The sequence below is a fragment of the Aspergillus pseudonomiae genome (genome assembly GCF_009193645.1).
Source record: "Aspergillus pseudonomiae strain CBS 119388 unplaced genomic scaffold BDV37scaffold_37, whole genome shotgun sequence".
NCBI classification, from domain to species: Eukaryota; Fungi; Ascomycota; class Eurotiomycetes; order Eurotiales; family Aspergillaceae; genus Aspergillus; species Aspergillus pseudonomiae.
In genome coordinates, this window is record NW_022476029.1 from 126446 (window position 1) to 153250 (window position 26805).

The window sequence follows — 26805 nt, forward strand, 5'->3', positions numbered from 1 at the left end:
ACGCTCAATCTATGCCACATCTTCAGGCTGCCTGATGAGGATGGCCTAATGAAACTACTACCTTCAGGCATCGCCCGATAAGCTAGGTGTACCTCTAAAATGGCGAAATCTCGGCAATCACGACTTGGTGGACAACAAATACAGCACGTTAGCACGCACTAATTCATGACAGCTCATGTAGCTCACCTGATGTGTAAAAAGTGAAGGACAATCTTATCTTGAACGAGAAGCCCGGGATGCTCCCTTGTAACCCAGGGCAGTGGAGCATGGTCGCCCGATTGGTGGTTGCTTTTCCATATGGCGAGAGACCACTTCGTGAAGAAATGACGAGCGGGGCATCTCGTCCAATCTCAACGGTTAATCCCACCATTCTGCATGCACCAGCGACTTTCTCAGTCATAACACGAACCGGTATTTGCCTCCGGCAGCCGTCATACTGAAATCCCCACAATTCAGACTCTTTTCGTTGGATAATCCTCAAGCCAACTTTAGGGAGAATTGACTCCACTGAATGATGCGATAACGGTTAGGACCATTCCAGGCCTACCGGACACTCAAGTTAAGTCGACCATCTTCCACATCCATCTGAATTGTTGATTATAGGGTCCTATATGATCGTATAAGATATATTAAAATTCCAAGTATTTGGGCCTGCCGTTGTGGAACAGTCAACTTGGTGACGAATCCGGCTCAAATAAAAGCCTTGATATTGAAGCGTGGTTCTTGACGGAGGATAATTGGGAAACATGTTGCCAGGGAACGATTGCTGTCGGGCGAAATTACTCGATGGTTTCTCCCATTGCAATTCGCATAGAATGCATTGGGGCATGCAGCAACCGCACTTGAACAAAGGGGGTGTAACCAAAACCGATAACTTGCCTCTCTTCCTATAGTCGAACAAGAATTGCAAATGAAATAAAGTATCACGTGTATACAGCCTTGTAGCAAAACAGACCTTCTCATCTAAGTGATCTCAACTAATAATTTCTTGAAGATATAGTGCAATATCGCCTCTGTGTACCTTGGCAATGTGGCTAATAAGACACCAAAAGCCAATAACTCGGTTCGGTTCAGACAACTACATTACCTTTAATACCATGTGGTCGTAAGAACCCACGTTTAAGATACAAATAGCCGACTATTGCTCGACCAAACATCCTTGTAATTTATACATACCATTCTATTAGCCTAGATCTACCTGCATGGCACGCATAATCTCGCATGCGCGATGACGGAAGAGGTACTACCACACGTATCGAGTCCATCGTCGGCAGAAACAAGATATACGATTTTGATCTTCACATTTGCATCATATCTATGAATATCATAGGGCAATATCAGTCGGTCACTTATTCTCCGAACGATCTACTTGACATAATTGGCCGGGCGCGACGCCGTTGAGATCAGCCGATGATATCATAGTGGGCCAGTTTAAACCTGCAGTCAGACATATAAGAACTGCATTGATATTACTGTGTAGATGTAACTACAGTATTACAAGTTTGGTGATATCAAGATTGATAAGTTTGGTACAATAACTATATTGAACTTTGTGAACAACTACCTCCGTTAAATCACCCGCACCTCCCGTCCCGTCTTGCTCCAATAAAATGTCTTCCTCTTCCTCTGATAACCAGAACCGTAAGTATATCCACTGCCCCCTTCCTTAGAAGATGTCCCATGAGCCTGTGGTTGCATCTATCGATCTTAGCCCCATTTGTTGGTCTATACGACCTACTTACATGACTAGTGATGCTGACAGACGTTGTAGCCGGCCTGCTTGATGGGCTTGGCAACACCCTGGGCAAGACCGTCGATGGAGTGACTGGTACCTTGGGTACCGCCGTGGGGGGATTAGGAAAAACCGTCGGTGGAGCGACTGAGGGCTTGGGGAAGACCGTCAGCGGCACCAGTGAAGGGCTCGGCAACACCACTCAGAACGTTGGAGAGTCGGTAGGGGGCATATTCAGCAACAATGAGCAGAAGAAATGAGAATATCTCACGTACCTTCTGGTCATTCGACGGGTGTCTCAAGGCGTGACTTCTCAGACTTTGAACTTCTTCGTTATGGTATTACTATGTTACTTTACTCTGAGGGAAGGTGTGTGTAGCATGTTCTACTGCCGATGTATTATGAATTTGGTAATCGAGGTGAAATTGTTGCCTGATATTTAGCTTTCTGACCTGCTTCAATCGTGGAGTCAATTATATAGAATCCTGTGTGTTTGAGTTAAAGCTCTTGATGGCTAGGTGCAAACATTGATGACTGTTCCAAGGGTTGTAACAGATGTACCTGGTTCTAATGAACTCTGACCTGAAGTGGGATAGCAATATGTATTTTGCTAACCACAAGTGTGCCCACAAAAGCAGAACTTACAGAGTATGCCTATGATCTGCTCTAGATGCAAAGACAGGGCAGGTTGCTACATTATAGCTCAAAATCTTAATCTAGCGGAGAATACAACTGACCATGGACTGAAGCACGCAATGCCAAGTATAGCTTATTTAGATGAATGGGATCACACTCATATATCTAAATTTCAGAAGTATTTCAGGGCTGTTTACGTGCAGCGAGTATGTCGTTCTTCAGCATGATATTACTGAACCCTCAATATGTGTTTGTAGACACGTGCGAAGATGAAAAAATCCCCCGCTCATCAGTACCACTTAATTTATTATAGAATGACTAAAATGTATAACGGACCTTGGAGTATGGAGCTTTAATTTCTTTGCTTGCCTTTGGATTTGCTCTTTCTTCCCGCGTCACGATCTCACATGACAGATGCTAGGGTAGGAGGAACCTGGCAGGGAGGGTCTAGACCAGAATTGGTGATCACGGGAAACCACCAGGGAGTACAGAGAAAATTCCAACTGTACAAAGAGTCCTTGAGCCATATGGTAGCCTTATTCGGGATTCGAATCATTGCAAAAATTTTGTGTAACTCGAGTCCACTTCTGCGCCCCTGCTTTTTCTATCGGCGTCTGCGTTTCTAACATCTGTTCCCATCTGTTCTTTGTGATTCCTTCGGGACAGAATCTTTGCACTGACACTTAGGGAGCTACAAAACCTTGTCCGGACGCCCAGTTCCATCAGCAACCCAATGGGCGAGACAGACTAATGGCTTGGCCGCCTATGATCTGCTACAGAGCACGAGTCAAATCTCCGTTTCCCCGCAGTTTAAATCCCCAGTCTCGTGTTAGTCCGGTTTAGGGCTTCCCGAAGCCTTAAAAATTTCCTTTTCCCTTTTAGTACAATTTTATTTCCTCGTTGGCGTCCAGGCCAGAAAATTTGCACCATCCAACCAAAATGTCCTCCCCTGGCGATGTCCCTGGGTAGAAGCGGAAGTGGGGACTTGAGAGGCCCCGCCGAGCCATACTAGTAGGCCATAAATTTCTAGCGACGTCGTCCCACTGGCCGTACCAGAAGAGGAACCACCAGTGCAATCTTTTGTCCACGATTGTCCCTCCCTTTTCTCCCCAGGATCCCTTTGCTACCATTTCTGTCCCCCCTTTATCCTTTCCTTTCAACTGGGGACAGTGATTGCCCAGCATGGCTTCCTTTAAGCCTCAGGATGCCATTGACCCGGCAGACGAACACTTGCCAGAAACCCGCAACGATCGCCAGGACTCCACGGCATCCGCGGCTAAGATCGTTCATAATGCGAAAGCCGCGACGGATAAGGAGCAGCAGATGACCCTGTTGCAAGGCATCAAACTTTACCCGAAAGCTGTCGCGTGGAGTGTTTTCATCTCGACTTGCATAGTCATGGAAGGTTACGACATCAGTCTGGTCAACAATTTCTACGCTTTTGATCAGTTCAACAGGAAATACGGCGAGCTAACGGCAGATGGGACATATGAAGTACCGGCGCGGGTATGCCTTTTCTTGTCTTTGCTTTTTCTTGTGAACCGGCCAAACGTATGAATGTATACTGACAGATTTTTCTAGTGGCAAGCAGGTCTAAGCAACGGTGCATATGTCGGAGAAATCATTGGGCTCTTTATCAATGGATGGGCTTCGGAACGGTTCGGATACCGCCCTACTATGATCGCATGTCTCATCTTGATCACAGCGTGGACTGCCATCTTTTTTACCGCACCCAACGTTCAAGCATTACTCGCTGCCGAAATCCTCGCCGGTATCCCCTGGGGTGTCTTCCAAACACTCTCGGTCACATATGCATCAGAGGTTTGTCCCGTGGCTTTGCGAGGGTACCTGACAACCTATGTCAACTTTTGCTGGGGCCTGGGTCAGCTGATTGGTATCGGTGTAATCATGGGAATGATCGACCGGACTGATGAGTGGGCATATCGAATCCCGTACGGCTTGCAATGGATGTGGCCGGGACCCCTACTCATTGGGATCTTGTTGGCACCTGAGTCGCCATGGTGGCTTGTGAGGAAAGGCAAAACGCAGGAAGCCAAACGATCCCTTCAACGGTTAACTAACGCTGAGCGAGACCCCGACTTCGATCCAGACGAAACCATTTCCATGATGGTTCATACCACAGCACTCGAAGCTAAGATTACCCGAGGTGCTAGCTACTTCGACTGCTTCAGAGGAACCGATCTACGGCGAACGGAGATTGTTTGCATGGTATGGGCAATTCAGAACTTGAGCGGCAACTCCTTCTCCAATTATTCCACATACTTCTTAAAGCAGGCTGGTTTAGCCACCAACAAATCCTATGCTTTTGCTATGGGGCAATACGGTATAAATATGGTGGGCGTTTTCGGGGCATGGTTTCTCATGACTCTGGGAATCGGTCGCAGAACTCTTTACCTGTACGGACTTTGCGGTCTCTGTGTCATGTTGCTTGTCATGGGCTTCCTGGGTCTGGTTCCAGACTCACATAGGGACCAATCAGCTCTCGCGACAGGCGCCATGATGCTTGTCTGGGCTCTGTTCTACCAATGCACTGTTGGAACAGTTGCATACTCCCTGGTCGCCGAACTCTCAACCCGCCGATTGCAGATCAAAACCGTGGTCCTTGGCCGCAACCTCTATAACATTGTCGCTATTGTGTGCGGTGTCCTGACCCCATATATGCTCAATCCAGAGGCCTGGGACTGGAGTAATTTCGCGGGTTTCTTCTGGGGTGGAATCTGCTTCCTGTGTGTCATCTACACCTACTTCCGCGTCCCGGAGCCCAAGGGTCGTTCCTTTGCTGAACTGGACCTTCTCTTTGAACGGGGTGTCAGCGCACGCAAGTTCGCTAGCACCCAAGTGGATGTCTTCGACGAAACCATTGAAGACCAGGTGGTGAAAGACTATCAAACTCAAAAGTCGGCCACAGCCGACGTGGCTCAAGTGGAGAAGCAAGCTGGGTCGTCATGACACTATTCTCGAACATAATATGATATCTAATGCTGTACATACTCTACATACTCTAATCATGAATACGATTTACGTTACGATGCTATGGCCGATCTTACTTGTCAACATGTGTATTGTTGGCTACAATATTGAGGCAATGGGTTATCACTGTTCTTGCATTAATGTCTTACGTTATTTTTCTGTCAAATTGACCCGAATGGCGAAGCTAGCCGGGGGCTCTGGAATATCGTGCGTTCCACCCAACTTTACTCATTCGACCACTCAGGCTTCTTCTTCTCGGCAAAAGCCGTCATGCCTAATTCTATCAGCAATGTATCACAGTAAAGGATCAAGAGGCAACTCACCGATCTTCTGGTCTTTACTTCCGAAAAGCGCATGGAACAACCGCCTCTCATACTCAACGCCCTCTCTCAACGAGAGTTCTTGACTCTTGTTCACCACCTCCTTGCCGGCAACGACGGCAACACGGCTATATCCTGCAATCGTCTCGGCAGTCTTGAGGGCCTCCTCGAGCAACTCATCCTTACCCCCGTCAACGACTTTCGCGGCAACGCCCCATTCTCCCGCTTCCTTGCCGCTGAAATTCTTTCCGGTCAGGATCAGCTCCATGGCCTTGCTCTTTCCTACTGCACGAGTCAGACGCTGCGATCCGCCCGCACCGGGGATAACGCCTAGTTTGATTTCCGGTTGACCGAAGGTAGCATTCGAGGTACAGTAGATGATGTCGCACATCAGGGCGAGCTCGCAACCACCACCAAGGGCGTAGCCAGACACTGCGGCAATAACAGGTTTACGGATACTGTTGGCGAGGTGGGACCAAGGGGCGATGAAGTTGTTGCTATATGCAGCGGAGAAGGTCAAGGGCGCCATCTCCTTGATATCGGCACCAGCTTTGGTTGTCAGTCAGCCTAATCCTGTATTACCAAATCTAGGACCAGATGGAGACAATACCGGCGAAGGCCTTCTCGCTTCCTGTGATGATTATGGCGCCAATCTCCTTGTCCTCATCGTATTTGGAGAGGGCATCGTTGATCTCTTTGAAGAGAGGGCTGGAAAGGGCATTGAGGGCTTTGGGGCGGTTCAATGTGACTATCGTCCCAATGAGTAACTATTATTTGCTATATTAAGCGCAATAACAGGTATATACATACTCAGCCCGACACCAGGCTTGGGGCTGGAGGTCAGGATGTGCTCATATCCTGTTGCCGAGGAGTACGGCCTAGCACGGGAAAGGTACGAAGACAAGGGGACGGCAGTCCGGGAAGACACCAATCGTGTGCACTGTCGGGCGAACATTGCGGCTGCTATGAAATCAATTGATGTAAAGTGACTTGAAATCAGATAAAATACAAATGATGGACGTAAAAAAAAGATGGGATTATTATTACTGTCGACAAGTCCCTATATGCTATTTGTAAACGGAGCTATGACGCTCCCCGCAGCCGAAGCGAACCGTTCCTCCGAGGCAATGCGCGCACGTGAACTGATGGGTACCTGTCTTAAATAATCTCTGAGTAAGCAAGGAACAAATCCAGGCTAGCGTAATTGTACCGCCTTCCAGTGGCTGGAATTCCGAAAGCGGTTTAGCTGACAAGCGCAGTGGACAAGTTTCCTGCGCCTGAAACAGATATCCACGCATTTCTCCAGTGTGTAGATAAGTTCGCGCCTCCTCTCAGTCTCCGGACCACAGACGATTGGTTTTCTTCCGAGGAATCATATCGTGCATGAGTAGTACGAATATCAGAGGCTTTTGAAATATTTCCGTTGTCTTCTATCAATTTTTTCTCCCCCACCTTTTCCTTGTTTACGCCATGGATGTCCCTGAGCCCGAGCAGACTCCGTTCACCGCGGTGACTGCGCAGACGTCGAAGCTCGCCAGAGTACGTTCAATTCCCAGATACAGATGTCTTGAATCGGCGCAAGACATGGCCGATGATCGAAGAACGTCACTAACAGTTCCAAGAAATATCAAACACTTCTCGATGCCTCGACACCGTTCACTGCCTACCGCTGGATCGGCACCGTTGTCCTTCTCATCATCTTCTTCCTGAGGATCATCCTAGCTCAGGGCTGGTACATCGGTACGGACAATACCCGATTTCACCTCTTTTACAAAATAGACGACCCATCATAGAAAGCATGCGCTAACGATACATTACCCAATAGTCGCCTACACTCTCGGCATCTACCTTCTGAACCTCTTCCTTCTCTTCCTTCAACCCAAGTTCGACCCCTCTCTCACTCAAGACGAAGGTCTCGAGGATGGCGACGCAGCTGCGTCCCTCCCCACCAAGCAGGATGACGAGTTCCGTCCGTTCATCCGCCGTCTTCCCGAGTTCAAATTCTGGGAGAGCGCCACCCGCGCCATCGCCATTGGGTTTGTCTGCAGCTGGTTCAGCGTCTTTGATATCCCTGTGTTCTGGCCTGTGCTCGTTGTGTACTGGATTATTCTGTTTGTTTTGACCAGTGAGTCTCCCCACGGAAATTTGCACGGGTTTGTTTCGCGGTACTAATCCAGTGATTGTGTGCAGTGCGCCGACAGATCCAGCATATGATCAAGTACCGCTACGTGCCTTTCTCTTTCGGCAAGACTAAGTACGGTCGGTCATAAATTGGGAATACATAGTCCGTCTCCCGATAATGATTCTCGTGTTCAACTGAGCGGGGCAATGCAGACCTGGCTTCTGCATGGTTTTCCAGCTCGTCTCCCTCTTTAACTCGTCTATTCTTGACATGATTAACGTGATCTTGACCAAGCCAAAAAGCGGATTGGAAAAGAAAGGAAGAGGGTCCTGATATTAATTATTGACGATCGACTGTTCATGTGATCGCCCTCATGAACTGATGTTTTCATGTACAGAGTTATAGTCTGCTTTTTTCTTCTCCTTCCTTTCCATGTTTTTAAAACATTTATTATACGCATGTGACTCTAGATTGTGTCTGTAGTATAATTGTGCACCAATAGACCGAGATGCTGCTTGTTCCTATCTACTATCATATATACAACAGTCCAGATACGCCACAGCCACGATGAGCAGTCATGTCCTGCAACGAGTCTACTTGACCCAGCATACAAAGAAATGATCTCTCCCTTCGAATATCCATTTTAATTTTAATTCTTTTTTAAAGGTACCTTCAGGCGACTATCTCAGGCAACATGCAGAAAAAACTCCGGCTGATCCACACAAGCTCGTTTGTCTTTCTGGTCAAGAATCTACTTTCAAGTTTAATCTAGTGCAAGATGTTCGTACGGATCACATAATATAACTCTGGACAGCTAAACACAACGTAATATCAATGCCTCGGATATTTATAACCTACCCTTAACTTGATTCCCCATTCGGCAAGCTCATAATATACGCCGCTCAGGATCTACGGTGTATGGCCAACATGAAAGCTAGACTGCCGTTAGGTTACGCTACTGAACTGTGTATAGCGAGCGGCTTGGTCATCTTGAAGATCGCCCTACTCCCCGTTGATTGGGCCTGTAGGAACCGACTCTGCTAGTCCTATAGTGAGATTTTTGAGTCAATCTACTACCTCATTCTTCAGGTCGTTTGCTCATGACCATCCTTCATTAACCGGTTAGCTTTGTTGTAACGCCAAGAGACATCCTGTCACCGGGCCAAAAATGTTTTCAGTCCGTCCCGATGCCCAGACTGTATGTACATTATGCAGAGATCACCCCTGCCTCTTTCCAACCGCTCTCCTGCATTAACTGTTGACCCGTGGGCCATACAAATTGTTCATCAGGATAATAACTATTGTACAGATAACCCGCGGGAAGTTTCACATTCCCACCGTTCAACCGCTGCGCATAAATCGTTGACTGTGCGTCTACTGGCGCATGGGCCGCAGAGGGCTTTGGCGAGGAAGCATCATCGGGGGACCCCGAGCGCGAAGCCAAGCATCGTTGTGAGGTCCTTCGGTACGGATGACGCTGCCAATGGACATGAAGAGACTGCTCGATAACGAAGAAGAGGGGTTAGCAAGGTATCCTTCACTGTATGGTCGAAACTGGAAGAGATGCACATGTTGTGTTTGATAGATAAACTACACCCATAGGAATTCGGAGGTATAAACGTACCCGAAAGTCGCCCCAGAGCCAAGCATGTATTTACCCAAGGTCCGCATAACACCGTTGGGTCCGGCACCATATTGGAAGATAGTGACAGTTCCTGATGTATCATTAGCAAGCCTACTAAGACTCACTATATAGAAAACAACGAACCGATGATGAAGCCCATGATACCGCCAACAGCTGGAGAGACACTGTTAACAAACTCGTCCAATGTGACAAGCGTATCTAGATTATGCCTTACTTGATCCCATCATAGCACCCATCTTCACTTTAAAGAAGGTCAGTCAAACCAAGTTATTCTGTTGCTTCAGAGGAAGAACCTACTCTTGTCGAAAGTAGAGGGGCCGTGGGCCTGAGGAGGTCCTGCAACGACGGGCATGTTGAAAGCGAGGGGGGCTGAGCCAGGGATATTCTAAGGAAATAAAGATAAATCGACGAGGAACTTGCAGGCAAACTGCAGTTCTTTTCTCCTTCTTTCAGAAAGGCTTATAGAGGTGGAAAGCTCCAACGGTTGGACCACCAAAACCGGGGTTATTCCGCCGGTGACACGTGACACCGCCTTCCGCTTAGGGAAATCATGACCGTCGAGGATCGAGGCGAAGACCCGCTTAGATAATCTGCACGTGTGGTTTTCACGTGATTGAAGCCTGAGGCGTTAGGGATCCGTGAGCTGACCCTCTCAACCGTTGCCCATGCGACTTGGTTTTCGATCTGCTATAATCCTCTGCATCGAGTTATTACGCTTTTGGCGGCTTACAAGCCTGTGCAAGGCGGTATTACCGTCTCGTGCTGCTTTCTTTTCCCCTTTGGACGGCGTTTTTACCGGTCGCTGTGCGGACTAGGCCAAGCCTCCACGCCTCCTTGGTCTGAAGCACCCATTGCTTTGCATCCGAACTCCACATTATTTTGATCGTCAGCATTTGTACTACGGAGGTAAGCCTCTCCTGTCTTCTGTACCCCTGTGGTCTGGACCCTTTTTATTTCTTTGTGTCGCTTCCCCCTCGCGAGGAACCGGATTGCTGTTTAATTTGACGACTGCGGCTTGATACTAACGTGACCCTCGATAACAGTTGGTGGGAATACGGAATACGGGTTATTGGCGCACCACACATCCCTTAACTGCGATTTGGCTTTAGAGACTGTCGCAAAACAAAATTATCGGTGAATTTCCGACGATTGGTATTCGAGTTGTATACTTAGACGGTTGAGTGTTCGCGGTTTTCTACTTTTTTCACCCAGCGCCTATGAGATAAGGTATCCCTGAAACAATAGTCTCACCTACGGACTATCGCCGGTATCCTTCTCCATGACTGCTGTGGCATCACCACCTAGTGTGCAATCGGGGCCTCGCTTGGGATGGTACGAACCTGGTAACGGAGGACAAGGTGCTCTGTCTTCAATGAACGGGGACGAAGTTTCACGCATGTTTATGCCACGGAAGACCATTCAAAGATCGAATTCCTCTTCTTCTCTGGGATCTACTTCGTCCACGTCAACCGTGACATCAACTCCGCAGAATACTAATGCCGGTCAAAGCCACAACCCTGAATCAGCCACTTGGTCGTCTAAAAAGAAACCTTCGCGCAGTCTGTGGCCTAGCTCTAAGTCAGAACCAGTATCCGGCGTGAGCAACGCACGCTCTCAAGCAATGCCCGCATTTTCCTCCGGTCCCACTGCCTCATCGGCTATGTCCGCTATCCATCACCAGCCTTCCATTGTTCCATCTCAACATATGCTCCAACCCCAACAAAATGGCGTCCGCGCAGGGAGCGCGCCTTCGGGAGAACCGCCCGCGATTTTGACGCTGGTGCCGCTCAATGGTACATTTGAAAAGAAGCAGATTAATGTGCCTTATTTCCCGGAAACGGTTCGAATTGGCCGGCAAACGAATGCAAAAACAGTGCCTACCCCAGCGAATGGATTTTTCGATTCCAAGGTGCTCAGTCGACAACATGCCGAAGTTTGGGCTGAAAAAGGCGGGCGAATCTTCATTCGTGATGTGAAATCGTCGAATGGCACGTTTGTTAACGGAACACGGTTGTCTCCAGAAAACCGCGAGTCAGAGCCGCATGAGCTCCGTGAAAATGACCAGCTGGAACTGGGAATCGATATCATTAGCGAAGATCAGACAACGGTTGTACATCACAAGGTCTGTTGCAAAGTGGAATATGCTGGGGTTTATGGCACCATGCCGAATATTCTTGATCTCACACTTGGAGATCTGGACCCTGCCTCAGGAGGAGGTCTTCTACCTTCCCCCCTTAGCCAGCCTCTATCACACATGCGAGGGCGATCCGGGAGCTCGCTGAGCAACCGGAGTGTACAGAGCACAGCCAGCAGTCAGTTCAATGCGCTACAACAACAGCGGCAAATGAATTACTGGAACTCTCCTATATCTATTGAACAAGTTGTTAAAAGACTTACGGTATGTGCCATGATATCTGATTTCCATTCCAATTGCCTCCTAACCCTCTATAGAGCGAAATGAAACAGGCCAAACAGCAGTCACAAGATCTACGTCAAACGGACGAATTCTTGACTAATCTTACGAAATCAGGCCATCCTGAGAAAGAACGAATGAAGAGCTCGCCTGCAGATAGCACTTCGTCCCGTCAAGTCAATGGCAGGCCCAAGATGCCTCGGCTTGATTCTTTCTCTCGCTTTTCTGACCCTCCCGCCCCACCTCCACAGCAACCTCTACCTGAAAAGCCCGATGCCTTGCCACGCAATGGCACTGACGTTACTTCTCCTCTTAAGCGATCTGATACAGAGAAACCGAAGCTTGGAGCCACAAGCTCACCTGTCTCTCGTGAATCAAGTCAAATTCTATCGCTGATTGAAGCTCTGTCGTCAGCTAAAAGAGAGCTCGACAGCCAGGGTGCTCGTGTGAAAGAGCTAGAGAGCCTTTTACTTGAAGAACGGAATGCACGGCAATCTGCAGAAGAAAAGGCCAGAAGTCTCGAGATGAGGGCTAAGGATAACGAAATAGTTGCAAACCACACTATCTCTGGTTCTCATACCGTCAACATTCAAGAGACTTCTGCAGAACAGTTAGGCCCTGCAGAGCCGCTAGTAAATGGTGTGTTGTCTGAACCTAGCTTGGAAGATTCTATCTCAGAGGAGAAGTCGGTGACCGCAAACAATAATGATTTGCAGCAGCGCCTTGAGGCGATGATGGAAGAAATGGAAGAAATGAGGAAGCAAATCACGGTGTTTAGGGACCGTGCTGAAAAGGCTGAGAGTGAAACGGCTGAGACCAGAAAGTCGTTAGCAGAGATGATAGAGACTCTAAGACGAGAGCGTGAAGAGCGCACCGTGGCAAACAATGAGTCAAGGACTCAGGCACAGGATGCAACCAATCGCTCCGGTTCGTCTAGTGCAGATGAGGTGAAGAACTACCCAGACGCAAATAGTGAGATGGAGCCAGAGTGCACTGGAACATCGCCCCTATCCAAGGAGACTGAAATCTCCGATACGACGTTTGCAACGCCGCCTCACAAACATGATGTCTTGCAGCACTCTAGCCCATACGCGTCGATGCTTGGGGTCGTTCTTCTAGGTGTAGGGCTAATGGCCTATCTGAATGGATGGCAGAAAATGGACAAATGATTGTCCTTGTATTTGTTTCAAAGCAAAGGCCCCAACCTTGCTCTACAAAAGAACTTCCAGAGGTCGACTCTTGGATGCTTCACACTCTTTGACCACTCGTTCCATTTCTTTTTCCCTCCCACTTCGCTTCGATTTTCGCATTTGATATCATTGTGTTTTCATGTATTCTGCGGATGCTCAAAAGAGTATTCGCTCAGCTTGGTGTAATCTTTATCTTTTCTCCTCCCATTTCCGCTTTTATCGGCAGTTATCAGATTGCATAACTTGCATGACCCTCTCTTGTCATCTGCTGTTCATTCTCATATATCTTTCCTGTACTGCGTGTTGTTCCAGTTACGATCTTCTGGCAGCAGCAGGTTTCCGTTTCTTTCTTCTTGGTTTTCACTCTACGTTAATGTTTCCTTCTTCATGGGCAGAAGCAAGTCATATAAGGCTCACCCGCCTTTGTGTATTAGTCTATCATAGCAGCATCACTTCCCTTGGCAGTTCCAGTGTTAAGCAAAGCGACGAATGATTATCGATATGTTTTCCCATCATCCCCTCACTCCAGCCTTCGAGGTACCATTTACCGATGTCCTATTCTCGTTCGGCTGAGTTCAGCCGTATTATCATTTGAACGATGCGTGGTTCACGGAAACAATTTCTTTTGGATTGAAAAGATCGAGAGAAGGCAACTCTAGAAGCGTTGATATGCAAGATATCACCTCCCTTGACTCTCTGTCCAGGTTGTATATATCTGATGTAGCTGTGTGTACTAAACTACTCCGAGATGCATTGTCTCGGGGTGTTGCGTCTAGCTTCCAGTTTCAGCGTGAGCATGCGAAAAGTCATGGCATTTAGTTTTGAGATTGGTATGGAGTTATTCTAGACCACCTCGTTCCGCAACACGTTTTCTGTTCTTGAAACGCTGGATTTTCTAGTTTCTTCAAATCCGCTAACTCGGCAAGTGGCACATCTCAACACACAATTGTTCATGTGCATTGAATATGTCCCAAACGTAAGTATATAGACAAAAGCCTATAGACGCGAGTGTCTTCGCGCTTGGTAGATCTTCCTTCCCTCCCCCTTGAAATCCCCGAAGAAGACTGCTTCCACAAGAGGTTCAGGCGGTCTGTTGCCCGTTGTGACGCCTGTCAGTGTATACAACTCTGCGGTCGTCTACCTCAACAATATCGAACATCAAGCGGCATATCAGCAAAGGAGCTGTACCACGACGGATGGCATTTAACCCGGTTCTCGCGTTTGGCGTAAAAGGAGGCCTGTTCTCCACGCACATTCCGAACCATAACATCGCATGAGCACTGACCGGCGCTATCCCCAGCAGCTGCTCTCTCTCATCTTGATACTCAGTCGACCATCAAGTCCAAAACTTCTTCCCAGAGCTCACGCATACCTTTCATTTAAAGGCAATCGAAACCTCCACCTTATTCACCCACCGCGTCCTCGTCTCAGGCAACTCCTCCTCTGCAGCCGCCAAAGCACTAGCCGCCCGCCTCTGCTTCTTCGCCCTAGACTCCGAACCCTGCGAAGTACCACCACCACCACCCTTCACCTTCTCCTCCAAACTCCTCTTCCTCCCCTCATCCTCAACAACATCATCAACAACAAGCACACTCCCCGTCTCAACACGCACCGTATACTCACTCTCCCTCTCCTCAAACCATTTCCCCACCCGCAGCGCCTTCTCAATCGCCCGCCCCGTCGCCTTAACAAACACCTCCTCCTTCTTCAACGCCTCACTCCCGCGCGCAATCTGCGCCAGTCTCTCCCGGTCCCGCTTCTTGGAGCTCGATAGGTTCACGGACGCGGTCGCGCGCTTCTCAGCCTGCTGGAGGAATTTCTGGACGCGTTTAACAGCGCTCATGAACGGCGTGTTGGTAGATATGTAGACGATCTTGGGGACACTGGAGCCGGCGTACGGGGATGCTATTGGGGCGTGGGGTATGGGGCGTTTTTGGATTCCGGCGTCTGTGGTTTAGGGTGTTAGTTTTGGGTTTGGTTTGGTTTGGTTTTGTCTTTTCTTAATTTCCTTTTGGAGGGGCGATTGGGGTCTGACGCACGTTTGGGGAGCTTGAGCATGTCATGGTTCTTTTTTTCGAAGGTGAGGGCGTTGCGTAGAGGTTGGGTGGTGGGCATTTTGAGGGATTTTTTTGGTTGATGTTTTTTTTTTGTTGTTTTTCGGGGTAGAGGACCCTGAGAAGGAGACAAGATGAAGAGTGAAGAGATCAAGGTATATTATATGCTAACGAGGTTTGTATCGTCGTAGTAATCGCGAATTTGTTCGTTGGAGTTTAGAGTTTAGATAGATAGGAATTGGTTTGCGATAAAACTAGTCCGCGTTTGGATGTGTTTGTTTGGTTTGCATGGCTTTTACGTTTTGAAGTAAGAGTGAGGTCATTGGTTAGGGCCATCTTTTTATTTGGAATTATTCTTGTGGATGTTGTAATCTCGATTGTTACGTGGATTAGGATGTGGTATTTACTGGTCGTTGAATAGTTGGAAGAAGAATCATGAAAAGGTCAACTTAAGACTGCTATAAATATCATTTCTAAGGTTTTATATAGCTCTCTGTCGATGTTTTGTCATTTCTTTACATTTTACTTATTGTCACCATGTTTTGACTTGAATGGCCAGGAAAAACTTCATTATCTTGGAAGATGATTTGTTTTCATGGGATGTATCCTACTGCACGTTCATCGTGACAAAAACATCGTGACAATGCACATGCAAACCCGATTCATTAATCATAACCGTCGTAGCAAGTTGAGCGTCTCGGTAAAATTATAGATCTGTATGGTAAAAGACCCAACTGCCCCATCCCTGATGGGATCAGTGAGGTGAGAGAATTGTCCCTGCAATTGGAGAAAGGATCGATAAACGTGGCCGATGATAATCATGCATGATAAGATGATCTTGTGCATCAGCCCGCAGCATTGTGCCACAGATATCGCTCTTCGGGCAATGATCTTCGGTTTAAGAGTAATTTAACTCTGTACTGCAAGCTACCGGCTATGTCTCTTTTCCGGGGAGAGGCATGCGCTGGTATCCGGATCACATCGTTCTCAGGCTTGATACATGCACTGACATGTCGGCGTTGGGTCATTGCCTTGATGGCTTGGGTAATCTGGGATCGGATAGGAGGAGGCGTGGATATATGCTTTGTTGCGTTGCCCGGAATGGTAGTAGCTTTGCTGCTGTTTACACCACAGGATGCATGGACGGGCTGGCTTGCGGCTTCTTGAGCGGCTTGTACACACTTGCGGTAGACGCCGTGGTGGCCCAGACAGCGACGGAGATCGGGGGTAGGAGAGAAGGACTCTTTCTGTAGCTTCCCATGTGAAATCGCAGCCAGAGATGATCGGCCAGGTACACTGACACGCGAGGCTTGTCGGAAGAAATTAACAGATTGTTTAAGTTCTGCTGTTGCTATTGCCATGATCGGGAGGATTGTGCTTCTAGCTGACTTGTCATTCACATAGATGGTGGTTTTTTAAGCCCAAGGGGGCTGTCAGGACTTTTAAATGAATGGACATAACATCTATGATTCAAAGTCAATTGACCTGTACGCTGTTACCCGGACGGGAAATACCTGGATGTTTGATCGGACATGCATCCTCCTAGACTCCAGGGAAAAAAATGGGTCAGAGAGCTTCGAAACCATGGTTGAGCTGCGGTGTGTCTTCTGTCATTCGCGGGATCTTTGCCAGCCAAAACCAGATATGGCCAACCACAGGTTGAGATGCTCATGGTAGCAATGATGTTCGTTGATATGCTGTTCTTGTTGGCTGGGTTTATTCGGTGTAGTTTCACGTATCAACGTCAAATGTGGCGACAGACTAGCTTCTCCGATAACATTGAAGCGACCGAGAACCCCTCAGAGACAATACGTCATATTGGGAAGGTAGCAGTAAAGCTCCCAAGATTCGTTAATGTTGTTCTCCTGTGTATATAAGCAATATTTTGCACGTCATCTATCAGCCCGAGAGGGCATTGAGCCACGCGTCTGGTCCCTGGATGTACCATAGTACCGACTAGGTCCCTCAAACCTACCTGAACATGCGCTCCCCCATATGTTTACCATCCTTCTCCACATGATCCCCGATAAATTATAATCTAAAGCCATAACACGAGCATTATTCACGGGTGGCACATGAACGGTACGACTAGCCAGACGTCTCATTACCAATCATTTTGGCATACTGGAGCATTTCTATGACGCCACTGAAAGATTAAACATCGATTCTGTGGAGGTCAAGTATGTCAAGTTTGCGTGTCTTGCCATCTTTGGAAGATATGTGGCTTGTGCATCGGCTGCTCTCAGGCTTAACTCGATGATAGACAACAGTGTGCGGAGTCGATCATCATGCTCTGCCCTCATGATTGTCTCAGATGGCGTAATCAATCAATATGATCGATCTCAGATCGTTATGTGTATGCGACAACAGTAGTCAGGTCGATCGCCCCTCGTTTATTGTTCGCGATGGAGAAGGGTGGGTTTTCAGTACTAGGTGATTATCCCTCAGTGAGTGCTCCTGGAGAATGGACAGAATACCTCGTTCCTTTTGAGTGAAGATGCACTGAAACCGGAAGTATGCTTGGGAAGCCTTGTGAATAATTAAAATTGAAGGCTTCTGAACAGTACACCACCAATAGTATAACAGACCCTAGCATATATCGGATCAGGAAAGTTAAGGGTAATTTGTAATATTAGCCCTGGACTAGGGTTATCCCAGTAAAATGTCTAATTTCATCATATATCAAGAACAGATGCCCTGCACGCTGCTATGTCGTGGGTTAAGAAGTATGGCGCGATACCAGAACCCTGTGTCCTAGAGGAACCCCGCCGAAGGCCCGCCAACTTGCCGCTAACTTCCACCGCCGTTATCCCTAGGGCCCGGTCCTGTTGTAGCTCTTCGAGTTACGAATTGTCTATCTATCTATTTTTATACAGCTTGACCCGTATCCTGCCTTGCCGAACCCACATTCTGACATAAACATTTCGTGGAAATTCACGAAGATATGATTGCTAGTGACATGTCTGATAACGATCGTCGACTTCATCATGTCTGGTCTATAGTTCTCCATTCCCAATGATACATTTGCCAACACCATCAAAGCCCCCCAAACATATAATTATCCACAAATATACGCCCATGTCAAAGATAATACACACATATAGTTCTTCTACATCTGACCCAAGCATAATCAAGATGGATTTAGAAAGAAAGAGGGAATAAAGAAAAGGCACCAAGGGTAGTTAAATCCAAAACAATGATTACCCATCTTGATAGGAGCAAAGCTGACTACAGCAGGGTCAACTGCTGCCGACTTGGGGCCATGTCCCCCTGCTCCTTGGCAGGCCCAAATCACTCATGGACCACGAATCATCACTGTCAACAACCAGTTTGGACTGCAGATCGGGACCGAACTTGTTCAAGCGCAGGGGTCGCGCATTGTGGACAGCGTCACCTAGACCGTGTGCTTTGGAGGTGAAGTAGGTCGAGCTGGAGCCGTGAGACACATTTTGAGCAGAAGGTGATGCTTCGAGGGTGGGTTCCTGGGAGTCATCCAACTCCTGCTGCGGCAACATCTCGTAACTACCCAGAAGGTATTGCGGGTCTGATTTAGCCTTTTTGTACATCTTGTCCAATTTCCGGTAGACTGTTTGAGCGCTGCTTCGCTCGCGCGATTCAATGCGGATCATGCGAGACATGATCAAATCCAGCAAGTCAGAAAACACGGGGGAGCACCGTGGGCTCGTCTTCAACCTCCTCACCCATGCATCTATAGATGGACGGACTCTTGTTTGATCTACGCTGTAGAAGCAATCTGTATTGATAATGTAGTTGGGGTCGTCGGATCCCCGAAGTTCTGCAAATTCTCCGATGGCCTTCTCCCCGCATATGATGTAGGTAGCGAGCTCCAAATATAGACACCCGAGACCCCAGATGTCGAAGGCTCGGTTTATGAACTCTCCAGGACGGCGAGGAGGTGAATAGGTCTGAGGGAAGGCTGCATCTAGATCATTCGACTTGGACTCAAATCGGTGAAGTTTCGCTAGCCCTAGATCGGCAATCATGAGTATACCGTTTTGATCTGTGCACCCAGGACGCTTCTTGAACCATATGATGTTCTCAGGTTTCAGATCACCATGTCGTCCATAAAGCGTCTTACTAGATGTTTTACCCGCCTGGGGTAGCTTGTGTATCACAGATAATCCACTCGCGATTCCGACCACCTGCTTGATCCACCACAGGATATTCTGGCTGTTCCACTGGGGTAGCTTAGTCCGCTTCCAGTATTCTCGAAGGTTCTCGTCCGCCCAAGGGAACACCAGGTGGTTATCTCCCAGGAAGCTATAGGTGCATAAAAGATTGATCAGGTGTGGATGGGGATCAGCTGAACCCAGGGCCTCAAGGAATTCTTTTTCTCTCTGGAACAGAGTTATATCTTGCCGGATGAGTTTCTTGACTGCAACTCTACACCCTTGGCTCTACCTTGGGTTAGCAACCAGGATGCAGCGTCGCCCAGATGTATGCGTCGCTATCACTCACCTTACTGTCAGGGGGTTCACAGAAGTTGTGATGGTCGGCATGGATGCGTTCACAGGAGACTCTTCCGTACCCACCTTCAGTAGACTTCGCAGATTCTTTCCCCACAAAAGGAAACTTCTGCTGCTCTGGAAAATCGTAATGAACACCTTGGCGAAAGACCGGCACGAGCACACGCCACTGCTTTGATTCTAATGCTTCCAGGTCTTCATAGTCCCAATCTTCTGGTACCGGGACCTCGTGGCCTTGACTGGTTCGCAAGACGTTCCCGTCCAATTTGAATGGGAGATTGCTATCTTGTATCCCTCGGTCCATGAAGGTATCTATATGGTCCACCTTTTTTGACATGACCAGAATTGTGAATAACTTTTGAGCTCGTTGGACAATCTTCTCTGCCAGCTTGGCTCTTGGGACTCGACTATCGATTCTTTTCTCAGCTAGTATGTCTTGCACGGCCTTTTCGTTGATCTCGGCATCGATAAAACTTCGCGGAATAAACGCAAGTTTGATTATGCATTCTCGTATCCGGTCCAACGTCGAAGATAAAATGGGAAACGAGTGTTGGCTGGAGTGAGACCCTTCGCGGGACATGGGTGGACTCACGGCCTCGGGAAATCGTTTTGGGGAGCTGGGTTGGGGACCAGGGCCATCCTTGATACGTCGCGAATTCCATGAAAGGAGCAAGAATAAACACGCCAATGGGAAAAGCAAACAATAAAGCCAGTACATACTGGATGCTGTAAAAGTTGAGCTGGTTCTTGGAGTGGAACGTCAGTGAGGTTTGGTTGGGTGGTGACGGGCAAGGAAAGCGAATAGGAATATAATATAAATAATTCGAGAGATGAGGTATAACGGATGAAGAGTAAGAAAAGATATAGAGAATATCAAGAAGGTCCAAGACGAACCGAAGGCAACGTTAGTGCCTCCGTTTGGTTGGAAGAGGAGAAATATCCGGTAGAATTGGAGTACTGGGCGCAGGTGGTGGTGAATTGCTCCACCGTCTGGGTGGAAGACGCTGTAGAGGAAAGGGTGAAAGAACTTAACAAACTGAGAGAAAGGCGGGACGGGGGTGCTGCCGCCTGCTTACCTATTCATTTCTCATGGTAAAACTACTACAGTACTAGTATTGCTACTAGTAGTATGTAGTAGTAAAATAGTGGTGGCGGAGATCAAGACACTCCCTCGATGGGTGTGAGCGGTTGCCTCCGCCGGGTCGGGGAACAGACTGACTGACGAACGTTGACCTCGAGCTGTTGGCGGTCTTATTGGCGGGCTTGACAATAGTGTTCTACTAGTAAGGAGAAATTGTCGAATAAAGAATGACATTATCGGGCAACGAGGCAGTGATCCTGGAGCTTGTCCATTAGGATCTCCCCCAGTGGACCGTCTGTACTGCGGCTGCGCGTCACTTCACTCTTCACTTTCTCTGCTGGTTTCTCCTTCTTTGCCTTCTCCTTTGCCCGATCTCTCTACCCCTTCACCCTCATATTACGTAGGTCCTCCAGGGCATTGAAAGAGGGGCATCGGAGCGTTATCTCTTCTGTAATATCCACTAGTACTTACTACTGCGCTGTCCATTCTATCTACAGTAGATCTGTGAAGACTATGAATACTCGTTGCCTTCATTCCCACTCTCCAAAGAAAAACCCAATTACATAAGAACGTACAACGGGGTAAGATTGTTAGTTTAATCGGCCTTCGTCGTCGTGGTGGCATAGGTGGACGGGCGCATCAGGCTGAATAAGGGCATCCTGCCCTGGGTCACCTCAGTCTCCGTTTGGCCTCGCAACCTGCCCCGTTCCAAGTCTGCCTCTTCGCCCTCCCTGTGTGACACTGGTTTATGCCGAATCCGAGTCACTTTCAGAAACCAAGATGAGTCACTATATCGCACAGAAAGGATCCACAGAAAGACCGTAGCTACTGTTAAGGGAACTGAGATAACTGCCAAAATCCAAACCCAGGGTGATATGTATATACCTCCCTGTTCATCAATCTTGACGAATGCTGTAGAAAAGAAGTTCTATATGGAAGAGTCAGCCATCCTCTTTTTGATCCATTCCAAGGCCAGCCAATGGAACGCACCGCTACAATGGTGGTGGGAAGGTAAACCAGGCCAACAAGACTCAGCATTTTCACAGCCGCAGCGTCTTCTGCACTCCGTTTCTATCGAACATCCTCATCAGTGGTATGTCCGTCACAGCCACATTGGAAAATAACGCACTGCAAGCTCGGCGAGGTGGTGGCTTTCCTCCTGAGAAATCTGGGCCAGTTCTTTCAAAGCTTTTGTCTCCACATGTGATGCTCGTGCCAATTGCTTCAAGGCTCGCGTCTCCTCGAAGCTGAGTAGATCGGTTAACTGCCAGTTCACAGCATGTTAGCAACAGTGCTGAGAGTGGGGTGATGGTGGCTGCCTACCAGTTGCTCTGTTGACTGAACCCGCTCCTGTAACACCTTGGCCCGTTCCAGGTAAATGCGGGATTCCTCTTCATATTCACTAAACTCTCCGATCATGGAGCTGCAGGAACAGTCATTCCCGGCACCACAGCTCAGTTGACAGTGTCGTTGGCAGCTCTTCCCAATGCGACCGATGGTGTTCACAGCAGTCTGAAGGATGACAATCAAATCCGTTATGTAATCTCCCAGCTGCTTAAGGCGCTGTCTGTCGTCCACCTTGAAGTATGTCAAATGTTTATCTCGGTCTTCGACATCCCAGACAATGAGTCGGTCGGCCTAAAGAGCGCCTAGTTTAGCCCGCGTAAACCGAAGCGGAAAACACATACATGCAGGTGCATACACATTGGTAAGAGTATGAAGACTAAGAGACAGCGAATGAACATACCTTTTGCTTGCATTCAGACTCTAACCAAGCCATGTAATCCATCCAGCTGCTGAGGCCATCAGCCATGAGTCTCTCGTGAATAGAGAAGTGCGGCTTCATGACCTCCCCCTCGGATGGGCTTCCGGGGAGGCATTGAGAGACCTCATTTTCAATAGTACGGGAGGGCGCGATCAGAATGAACACCGACGAGCTTGCTGATCCATCATGCGGATATGTCAATTTGTGGTAAACTCCCGTCTGACGAATTGACCAGGGACACTCCCCATTGGACGTCGGGCGCTGGTTACGTTCGACTCGCCGGATCACATATGCAATCTCTGTGCCACCAGTCAACCTATAAGGTATTCTCTGCATTGAAGACGTAAAGGCTTTCGGAATCTAACCATCAACTTTGCCGTCTACCCTCCGCGAGCTTTTGGCACGAAAAGGAGGAAATACATATTCATTCTCCACAACTCTGATGCCAAATGCTAGGACCGACTTCCAGAAATATGGGAAGATGCTTTGTTCTTCTAGGAGGTGGTGGAAAAGTTCGCTCGATATGTTTAATGTCGTCCACGATCGCAACTGCGAGACGGTGTAGACTTGTGCACAGGCAGCGGTCTCTTCCTATGGCGATGTAGATGATACATTAGCTATTGAATGGGAAATGGACCATACAAGGTGGTGTGGAACTACCTGATGGAGTCGCTTCAGCTCTGAGACGTGATTAATCGGGATGGGTTGTTTGGTTTGCAATGTCCGTCTGCCGCATGAGTCCTTTGACGAAGAAAAAAGATAAACCACCAGCTGAGCAACCTCGTTCCTAGATTTAAAGAGACTGTTCGTCCTGGACTTGATTTTTTCCTCTAGGAATTGATCAACACGGGAAGAAGGGCAGCTGTGGTCCATTGTCCGGCGCACCGAGGAATTGAATTGTCAGTCAACATCTAGAATACCACAAGTCTAGAGACGCATGCATTTATACACCATGCGAGAGCACAGCTCGAGGCTTCAATCTCAGTACTGATGATATCTTTTGCATGCGGCTCTAATTCAAGAGGCTGAACATTGTCGCCGCGGCTCTATTGAGGCTGAACATGTAAGCCGCAGCCATATATTCGCACAAGGCATTGGGTGACAATATTTCTACCTGGTTAGCACTTGAACTACTGGGCAAAACAGTCTTATGAGGGCAAAAGACAGCTGAGCGCGGAGCGAATGCAAACGACGGGCCATTTTTCAACACATGCCGGCGATCAGCAGGCTTTCTCCGTGTTTATCAGTCAGCGGGAGACTCTCCAGGGCTCGCGGAATGCCTCCTAAAATCGAGGATCAACCCTAGTCGTTGTGCCTACCATAGCCCAATGAGGATGTAACTTATGCAGGTGCCATCACACGGTGTTATTTTGTCTGCACTTATAGAGTAATGGGGATGTCAATCAATATTACGCCATGTCCAACCTCCTCACCCCTCACCCCCACCATAAATCTTCCCGATTGCGCAACGTCTTGAGTGGGTTCCCGTTTGATGTTTATTGTACAACGTATTGATAATGTTTTTTGCATGGAGATTTTGCTAATACCATACTCGACACTCATTGATTTGCTCCTGGGTAAAGATTTAGTACATTCGATCACGCCAGTCACCCGCATAGTCCAAACCTGAGTTAGTCCCGGCGACCGTGCTCGTTCTTGATCCAACACGTATATCTTATATTGATCCAGGCGTAACTATGCGGCATACCTTAGCCATGGACAGATATCCTATAACGAGCAAAGAAACACACCTCGACCCGAAAATTGGCCTGCCCATATTCATTTCCCAGCAATTTAATGAGCTTCTTCGGGTTCATGTATTTGCCCTCAATAACCTGATTGGGGGTTATATTGGGGGAGCGTCCTCGGCTCATCGCGCGACAAGGCTGTGGCATTTGCTTTGCGCACTCAATATCAAGAAGAACCAAGGGACCGGATTTATACACGAACAACAAGAAAAGTTTTCATATTCACATTTGCACAGTAGTCAAGGCTTGGAGGTGCTCAAACAGATAATATATTTTTCTCATCCTTATATACCGCCACCACTCCTTCCTATGAATAGAAGTAGAAACGAGTTGTCTTCAGCCGCGTACTTCTCAGCACGCCCCGGTCACAGCGCTACAGCTGTCGATATCATCCTATTGGATCGGTGGTTAGTATTACCTCTCACAGATGGTGCATCAGTTAGGCTGGCTCGTTTCAAGCCGCGTGCATATAGGTGGCGGGTACGGCGCAATGACCAACCTGCGATAATGCTTGTGGTAAGGTCAGGTAGCAAATTCCTCGTCGAATCTTTGGTCACTGTTAGCACAGCCCCGTTTTATCCAACCTTATGATGCATTAGTTGCCGTAAGCTGCGCTGGTGCTGAGGTGTTTCTCCGCACCTTTTCCGTGCTCAGCAAGCAGGCGGCAAGGCTGATTTTGAAAGGCAAGTGGCAATTATTGAGGTGGGCAAGGCAACCATGTAAAACACACGTAAGTCCAAAGAAGGAAAGCAAATGACCAAGAATGAGGCCAGAGAAGAATAGGACGAGGGGCTTCCATCCGATTGCCTGGCTCCATCTCATCAGGATGGAAATACCCGCTCAATGATTGCTTGGAAAAAGGGCCATCCAAAGGAATTAGATAACCACCTGTGGCGGTTTAGAAACATTAATAGAAATACTGAGCTTACACTGACTTGATACCCTCCCTGCGGGTATCGCCTCCTCAGCAGTGCCTCCAGGCGATCCTGCACAACATATCGCAGGAGAATCGTCTGGGTTTCCATCATAAAGCGATAACGAGGTCTTGCCACTAACCTTACCTGAGTGAGCACTTATTTAATCAGAGCCAAACAAAGCTTCAAAACGCTCGGTAAGGGTGATCTAGTCTTGGCAACTCACAGTATATGATGAGATGAGTCTGCAGTAATAGACAGCCTAGCAAGGCTTGATGCACTGCAACCAGCTTGTTCTATTTGGTCATCACGGAGTTTCTTTCGCCTCATATAGTCTATTAGGTGCAAGAGCCTCATCACAGCTTGAAGCCAAACGGTAGATCTTGGGTAGTATTGTGTATCTACTTCGCGCAGATGCCCAATATACAATGTTGATCCGCGCAGGTGCTACATGTCAGTTTCTCTGATAGGCAGGATCGAAAAAAGAAAACATAGAAATATATTACGCAAGGGTATGAATCCGGTCTATTGCGTGTTGTCTTGTCCTATTTCGACCGGCCATCCTAGTCGAAGAAGATCGACATCGGCTCTGACTGGTGTTTGTACTCCTAGCAGTTAGATGCTTCCATGTAGCCAATTTGTTGGCGTGGTCATGGCAGAGCCTGGGGCTCACAAATGGCGGTCTAACTCGTTTGTGAAGCCGAAATGGACTTTAATGCATTGAAATGTCATGGATGGAGAGACTTGGACTTCGTATCTGCAGAATGAGCGCGTATCTATGTATCACGAGTATTTTCCGGGGTTGTATACCTCCGTGTGGCAATGATTGGCTCTCTTCGGACCAGCACCCTGCACATCACTTTGTAAGTGAGGTCAATGTGGTAATTACGAATTATTATTATTATTATTATTCGCGCTTTCATTTGTTTAATAACTATCATCGAAGGCCCGAGATATATCACATGCACGGGTAGAATTGCAAAATGACCTAAAAGTCAGGATGCAGCGTGGCTTATATTGAGACTAAGGCGGAAGGATAGCATCAGTCCTATTCATAATATCTTTTAAAGTATAAGATTTAGTAGCAAGTTAGTTGTGTGACAACTAGCATAGGACGACTTCATACTTACATATAATCATACTCTTAAAGAATCCATACAGTACATGGGCTTTCGATTATACTAATAACGTTCAAATTGGACCAATATTGTGATAATGCTCTCGAAAATCTTCGTTATAGTTAGACTATAATGTCTAAGCCGATCATTTGAATAGAGAGCTACTTATCCTTGAGCTACAGTATATTTACACTATCTATACTTTGTTAAATTCGAAATCCTTGGTGAACAAGTCTTACTTTATTTGGCGTTCTTTCTAGTTGCCATCATCCGGTCAATATGAAGTCAGAAGAGGGTTATTCTGGATAAGAATAATGCAAGTTTCCTTGACGTTAGGATCTATGACTTCCTCTGTCCGCTTTTCTTCACGACTGTGCTTTGAAGAAAATGGAATAAAGATATAGAACCGTCTTCAATTTGCATTGACATCACCTCTCGCAGATATTTCATTTCTAAAAAAACATCTCTGTTCTCATCAGCAGTTATTGCGATGGATTAGAGTAAGTTGATGTTTACCCTCTCATGATGCTCAATGCCTCCCTTTTTTATTTTGATCATAACTTTCTTATACCATGCCTAATAGTTCCTA

The 26805-nt window shown here is 47.6% G+C and overlaps 11 protein-coding genes across 11 annotated transcripts; 5 read left to right on the plus strand and 6 right to left on the minus strand.

Moving 5' to 3' along the window:
• The first annotated feature begins 1531 nt into the window (after positions 1–1531).
• Positions 1532–2298, plus strand: BDV37DRAFT_249533 (uncharacterized protein). The gene is made up of 2 exons (XM_032082096.1): positions 1532–1641; positions 1772–2298. The coding sequence occupies exons 1-2, from the start codon at positions 1611–1613 to the stop codon at positions 1990–1992; spliced, it is 252 nt and encodes an 83-aa protein (XP_031940975.1). The 5' UTR covers positions 1532–1610; the 3' UTR covers positions 1993–2298.
• A 968-nt stretch (positions 2299–3266) lies between these two features.
• On the plus strand, positions 3267–5440 carry BDV37DRAFT_129613 (putative MFS alpha-glucoside transporter). Its single transcript, XM_032078707.1, has 2 exons — positions 3267–3874; positions 3950–5440. Exons 1-2 carry the CDS (start codon positions 3551–3553, stop codon positions 5336–5338), a joined length of 1713 nt encoding a protein of 570 aa, XP_031940976.1. The 5' UTR covers positions 3267–3550; the 3' UTR covers positions 5339–5440.
• Position 5441: 1 nt separating this feature from the next.
• On the minus strand, positions 5442–6736 carry echA (enoyl-CoA hydratase echA). Its single transcript, XM_032078706.1, has 4 exons — positions 6490–6736; positions 6290–6427; positions 5683–6228; positions 5442–5633 (listed from the first exon to the last, which is right to left on the minus strand). The coding sequence occupies exons 1-4, from the start codon at positions 6632–6634 to the stop codon at positions 5584–5586; spliced, it is 879 nt and encodes a 292-aa protein (XP_031940977.1). The 5' UTR covers positions 6635–6736; the 3' UTR covers positions 5442–5583.
• Positions 6737–6905: 169 nt separating this feature from the next.
• Positions 6906–8538, plus strand: BDV37DRAFT_249536 (Rer1 family protein). The gene is made up of 4 exons (XM_032082097.1): positions 6906–7218; positions 7302–7419; positions 7505–7804; positions 7870–8538. Exons 1-4 carry the CDS (start codon positions 7150–7152, stop codon positions 7947–7949), a joined length of 567 nt encoding a protein of 188 aa, XP_031940978.1. The 5' UTR covers positions 6906–7149; the 3' UTR covers positions 7950–8538.
• Positions 8539–8626: 88 nt separating this feature from the next.
• BDV37DRAFT_249538 (MGR2/ROMO1 family protein) lies at positions 8627–9890 on the minus strand. Its single transcript, XM_032082098.1, has 5 exons — positions 9744–9890; positions 9661–9687; positions 9570–9599; positions 9426–9516; positions 8627–9299 (listed from the first exon to the last, which is right to left on the minus strand). The coding sequence occupies exons 1-5, from the start codon at positions 9796–9798 to the stop codon at positions 9176–9178; spliced, it is 327 nt and encodes a 108-aa protein (XP_031940979.1). The 5' UTR covers positions 9799–9890; the 3' UTR covers positions 8627–9175.
• An 835-nt stretch (positions 9891–10725) lies between these two features.
• On the plus strand, positions 10726–13028 carry BDV37DRAFT_283531 (putative cytoplasm to vacuole targeting Vps64; the record flags this gene model as incomplete). Its single annotated transcript, XM_032087307.1, has 2 exons — positions 10726–11844; positions 11898–13028. The coding sequence occupies 2 exons, from the start codon at positions 10726–10728 to the stop codon at positions 13026–13028; spliced, it is 2250 nt and encodes a 749-aa protein (XP_031940980.1).
• Positions 13029–14424: 1396 nt separating this feature from the next.
• Positions 14425–15164, minus strand: BDV37DRAFT_283532 (ribonuclease P subunit p20 family protein; the record flags this gene model as incomplete). The annotated part of the gene is made up of 2 exons (XM_032087308.1): positions 14425–14996; positions 15089–15164. 2 exons carry the CDS (start codon positions 15162–15164, stop codon positions 14425–14427), a joined length of 648 nt encoding a protein of 215 aa, XP_031940981.1.
• A 784-nt stretch (positions 15165–15948) lies between these two features.
• BDV37DRAFT_283533 (uncharacterized protein) lies at positions 15949–16464 on the minus strand (the record flags this gene model as incomplete). The annotated part of the gene is made up of 1 exon (XM_032087309.1): positions 15949–16464. The coding sequence occupies one exon, from the start codon at positions 16462–16464 to the stop codon at positions 15949–15951; it is 516 nt and encodes a 171-aa protein (XP_031940982.1).
• A 305-nt stretch (positions 16465–16769) lies between these two features.
• Positions 16770–17178, plus strand: BDV37DRAFT_249547 (uncharacterized protein). The gene is made up of 2 exons (XM_032082099.1): positions 16770–16968; positions 17079–17178. Exons 1-2 carry the CDS (start codon positions 16774–16776, stop codon positions 17121–17123), a joined length of 240 nt encoding a protein of 79 aa, XP_031940983.1. The 5' UTR covers positions 16770–16773; the 3' UTR covers positions 17124–17178.
• A 745-nt stretch (positions 17179–17923) lies between these two features.
• BDV37DRAFT_249548 (kinase-like domain-containing protein) lies at positions 17924–20662 on the minus strand. Its single transcript, XM_032082100.1, has 2 exons — positions 19583–20662; positions 17924–19521 (listed from the first exon to the last, which is right to left on the minus strand). Exons 1-2 carry the CDS (start codon positions 20306–20308, stop codon positions 18343–18345), a joined length of 1905 nt encoding a protein of 634 aa, XP_031940984.1. The 5' UTR covers positions 20309–20662; the 3' UTR covers positions 17924–18342.
• A 399-nt stretch (positions 20663–21061) lies between these two features.
• BDV37DRAFT_129740 (uncharacterized protein) lies at positions 21062–23721 on the minus strand. The gene is made up of 7 exons (XM_032078708.1): positions 23097–23721; positions 22802–23027; positions 22419–22735; positions 21995–22309; positions 21801–21935; positions 21662–21742; positions 21062–21599 (listed from the first exon to the last, which is right to left on the minus strand). Exons 1-7 carry the CDS (start codon positions 23307–23309, stop codon positions 21267–21269), a joined length of 1620 nt encoding a protein of 539 aa, XP_031940985.1. The 5' UTR covers positions 23310–23721; the 3' UTR covers positions 21062–21266.
• Positions 23722–26805: the final 3084 nt, after the last annotated feature.

What these genes read in the sequence shown, in the direction of transcription:
- BDV37DRAFT_129613 (XM_032078707.1), top strand. Translation starts at nt 3,551, where the DNA reads ATGGCTTCCTTTAAGCCTCAGGATGCCATTGACCCGGCAGACGAACAC. An exon ending in CATATGAAGTACCGGCGCGG is followed by an intron (nt 3,875 to 3,949) that starts GTATGCCTTTTC and finishes AGATTTTTCTAG; the next exon opens with TGGCAAGCAGGTCTAAGCAA.
- BDV37DRAFT_249538 (XM_032082098.1), bottom strand. Translation starts at nt 9,798, where the DNA reads ATGCCCGTCGTTGCAGGACCTCCTCAGGCCCACGGCCCCTCTACTTTC. An exon ending in CCCCTCTACTTTCGACAAGA is followed by an intron (nt 9,688 to 9,743) that starts GTAGGTTCTTCC and finishes CCTTCTTTAAAG; the next exon opens with TGAAGATGGGTGCTATGATG. An exon ending in TATCATGGGCTTCATCATCG is followed by an intron (nt 9,517 to 9,569) that starts GTTCGTTGTTTT and finishes ATGATACATCAG; the next exon opens with GAACTGTCACTATCTTCCAA.
- echA (XM_032078706.1), bottom strand. Translation starts at nt 6,634, where the DNA reads ATGTTCGCCCGACAGTGCACACGATTGGTGTCTTCCCGGACTGCCGTC. An exon ending in AAGCGAGAAGGCCTTCGCCG is followed by an intron (nt 6,229 to 6,289) that starts GTATTGTCTCCA and finishes TGACAACCAAAG; the next exon opens with CTGGTGCCGATATCAAGGAG. An exon ending in AAGTAAAGACCAGAAGATCG is followed by an intron (nt 5,634 to 5,682) that starts GTGAGTTGCCTC and finishes TGATAGAATTAG; the next exon opens with GCATGACGGCTTTTGCCGAG.
- BDV37DRAFT_249548 (XM_032082100.1), bottom strand. Translation starts at nt 20,308, where the DNA reads ATGTACTGGCTTTATTGTTTGCTTTTCCCATTGGCGTGTTTATTCTTG. An exon ending in GTGAACCCCCTGACAGTAAG is followed by an intron (nt 19,522 to 19,582) that starts GTGAGTGATAGC and finishes AACCCAAGGTAG; the next exon opens with AGCCAAGGGTGTAGAGTTGC.
- BDV37DRAFT_249547 (XM_032082099.1), top strand. Translation starts at nt 16,774, where the DNA reads ATGGTAGCAATGATGTTCGTTGATATGCTGTTCTTGTTGGCTGGGTTT. An exon ending in GATTCGTTAATGTTGTTCTC is followed by an intron (nt 16,969 to 17,078) that starts CTGTGTATATAA and finishes CCTCAAACCTAC; the next exon opens with CTGAACATGCGCTCCCCCAT.
- BDV37DRAFT_249536 (XM_032082097.1), top strand. Translation starts at nt 7,150, where the DNA reads ATGGATGTCCCTGAGCCCGAGCAGACTCCGTTCACCGCGGTGACTGCG. An exon ending in AGACGTCGAAGCTCGCCAGA is followed by an intron (nt 7,219 to 7,301) that starts GTACGTTCAATT and finishes AACAGTTCCAAG; the next exon opens with AAATATCAAACACTTCTCGA. An exon ending in AGCTCAGGGCTGGTACATCG is followed by an intron (nt 7,420 to 7,504) that starts GTACGGACAATA and finishes ATTACCCAATAG; the next exon opens with TCGCCTACACTCTCGGCATC.
- BDV37DRAFT_249533 (XM_032082096.1), top strand. Translation starts at nt 1,611, where the DNA reads ATGTCTTCCTCTTCCTCTGATAACCAGAACC. An exon ending in TTCCTCTGATAACCAGAACC is followed by an intron (nt 1,642 to 1,771) that starts GTAAGTATATCC and finishes CAGACGTTGTAG; the next exon opens with CCGGCCTGCTTGATGGGCTT.
- BDV37DRAFT_129740 (XM_032078708.1), bottom strand. Translation starts at nt 23,309, where the DNA reads ATGGACCACAGCTGCCCTTCTTCCCGTGTTGATCAATTCCTAGAGGAA. An exon ending in AGTCTGAATGCAAGCAAAAG is followed by an intron (nt 22,310 to 22,418) that starts GTATGTTCATTC and finishes GGCGCTCTTTAG; the next exon opens with GCCGACCGACTCATTGTCTG. An exon ending in ACCACCTCGCCGAGCTTGCA is followed by an intron (nt 21,743 to 21,800) that starts GTGCGTTATTTT and finishes GATGTTCGATAG; the next exon opens with AAACGGAGTGCAGAAGACGC.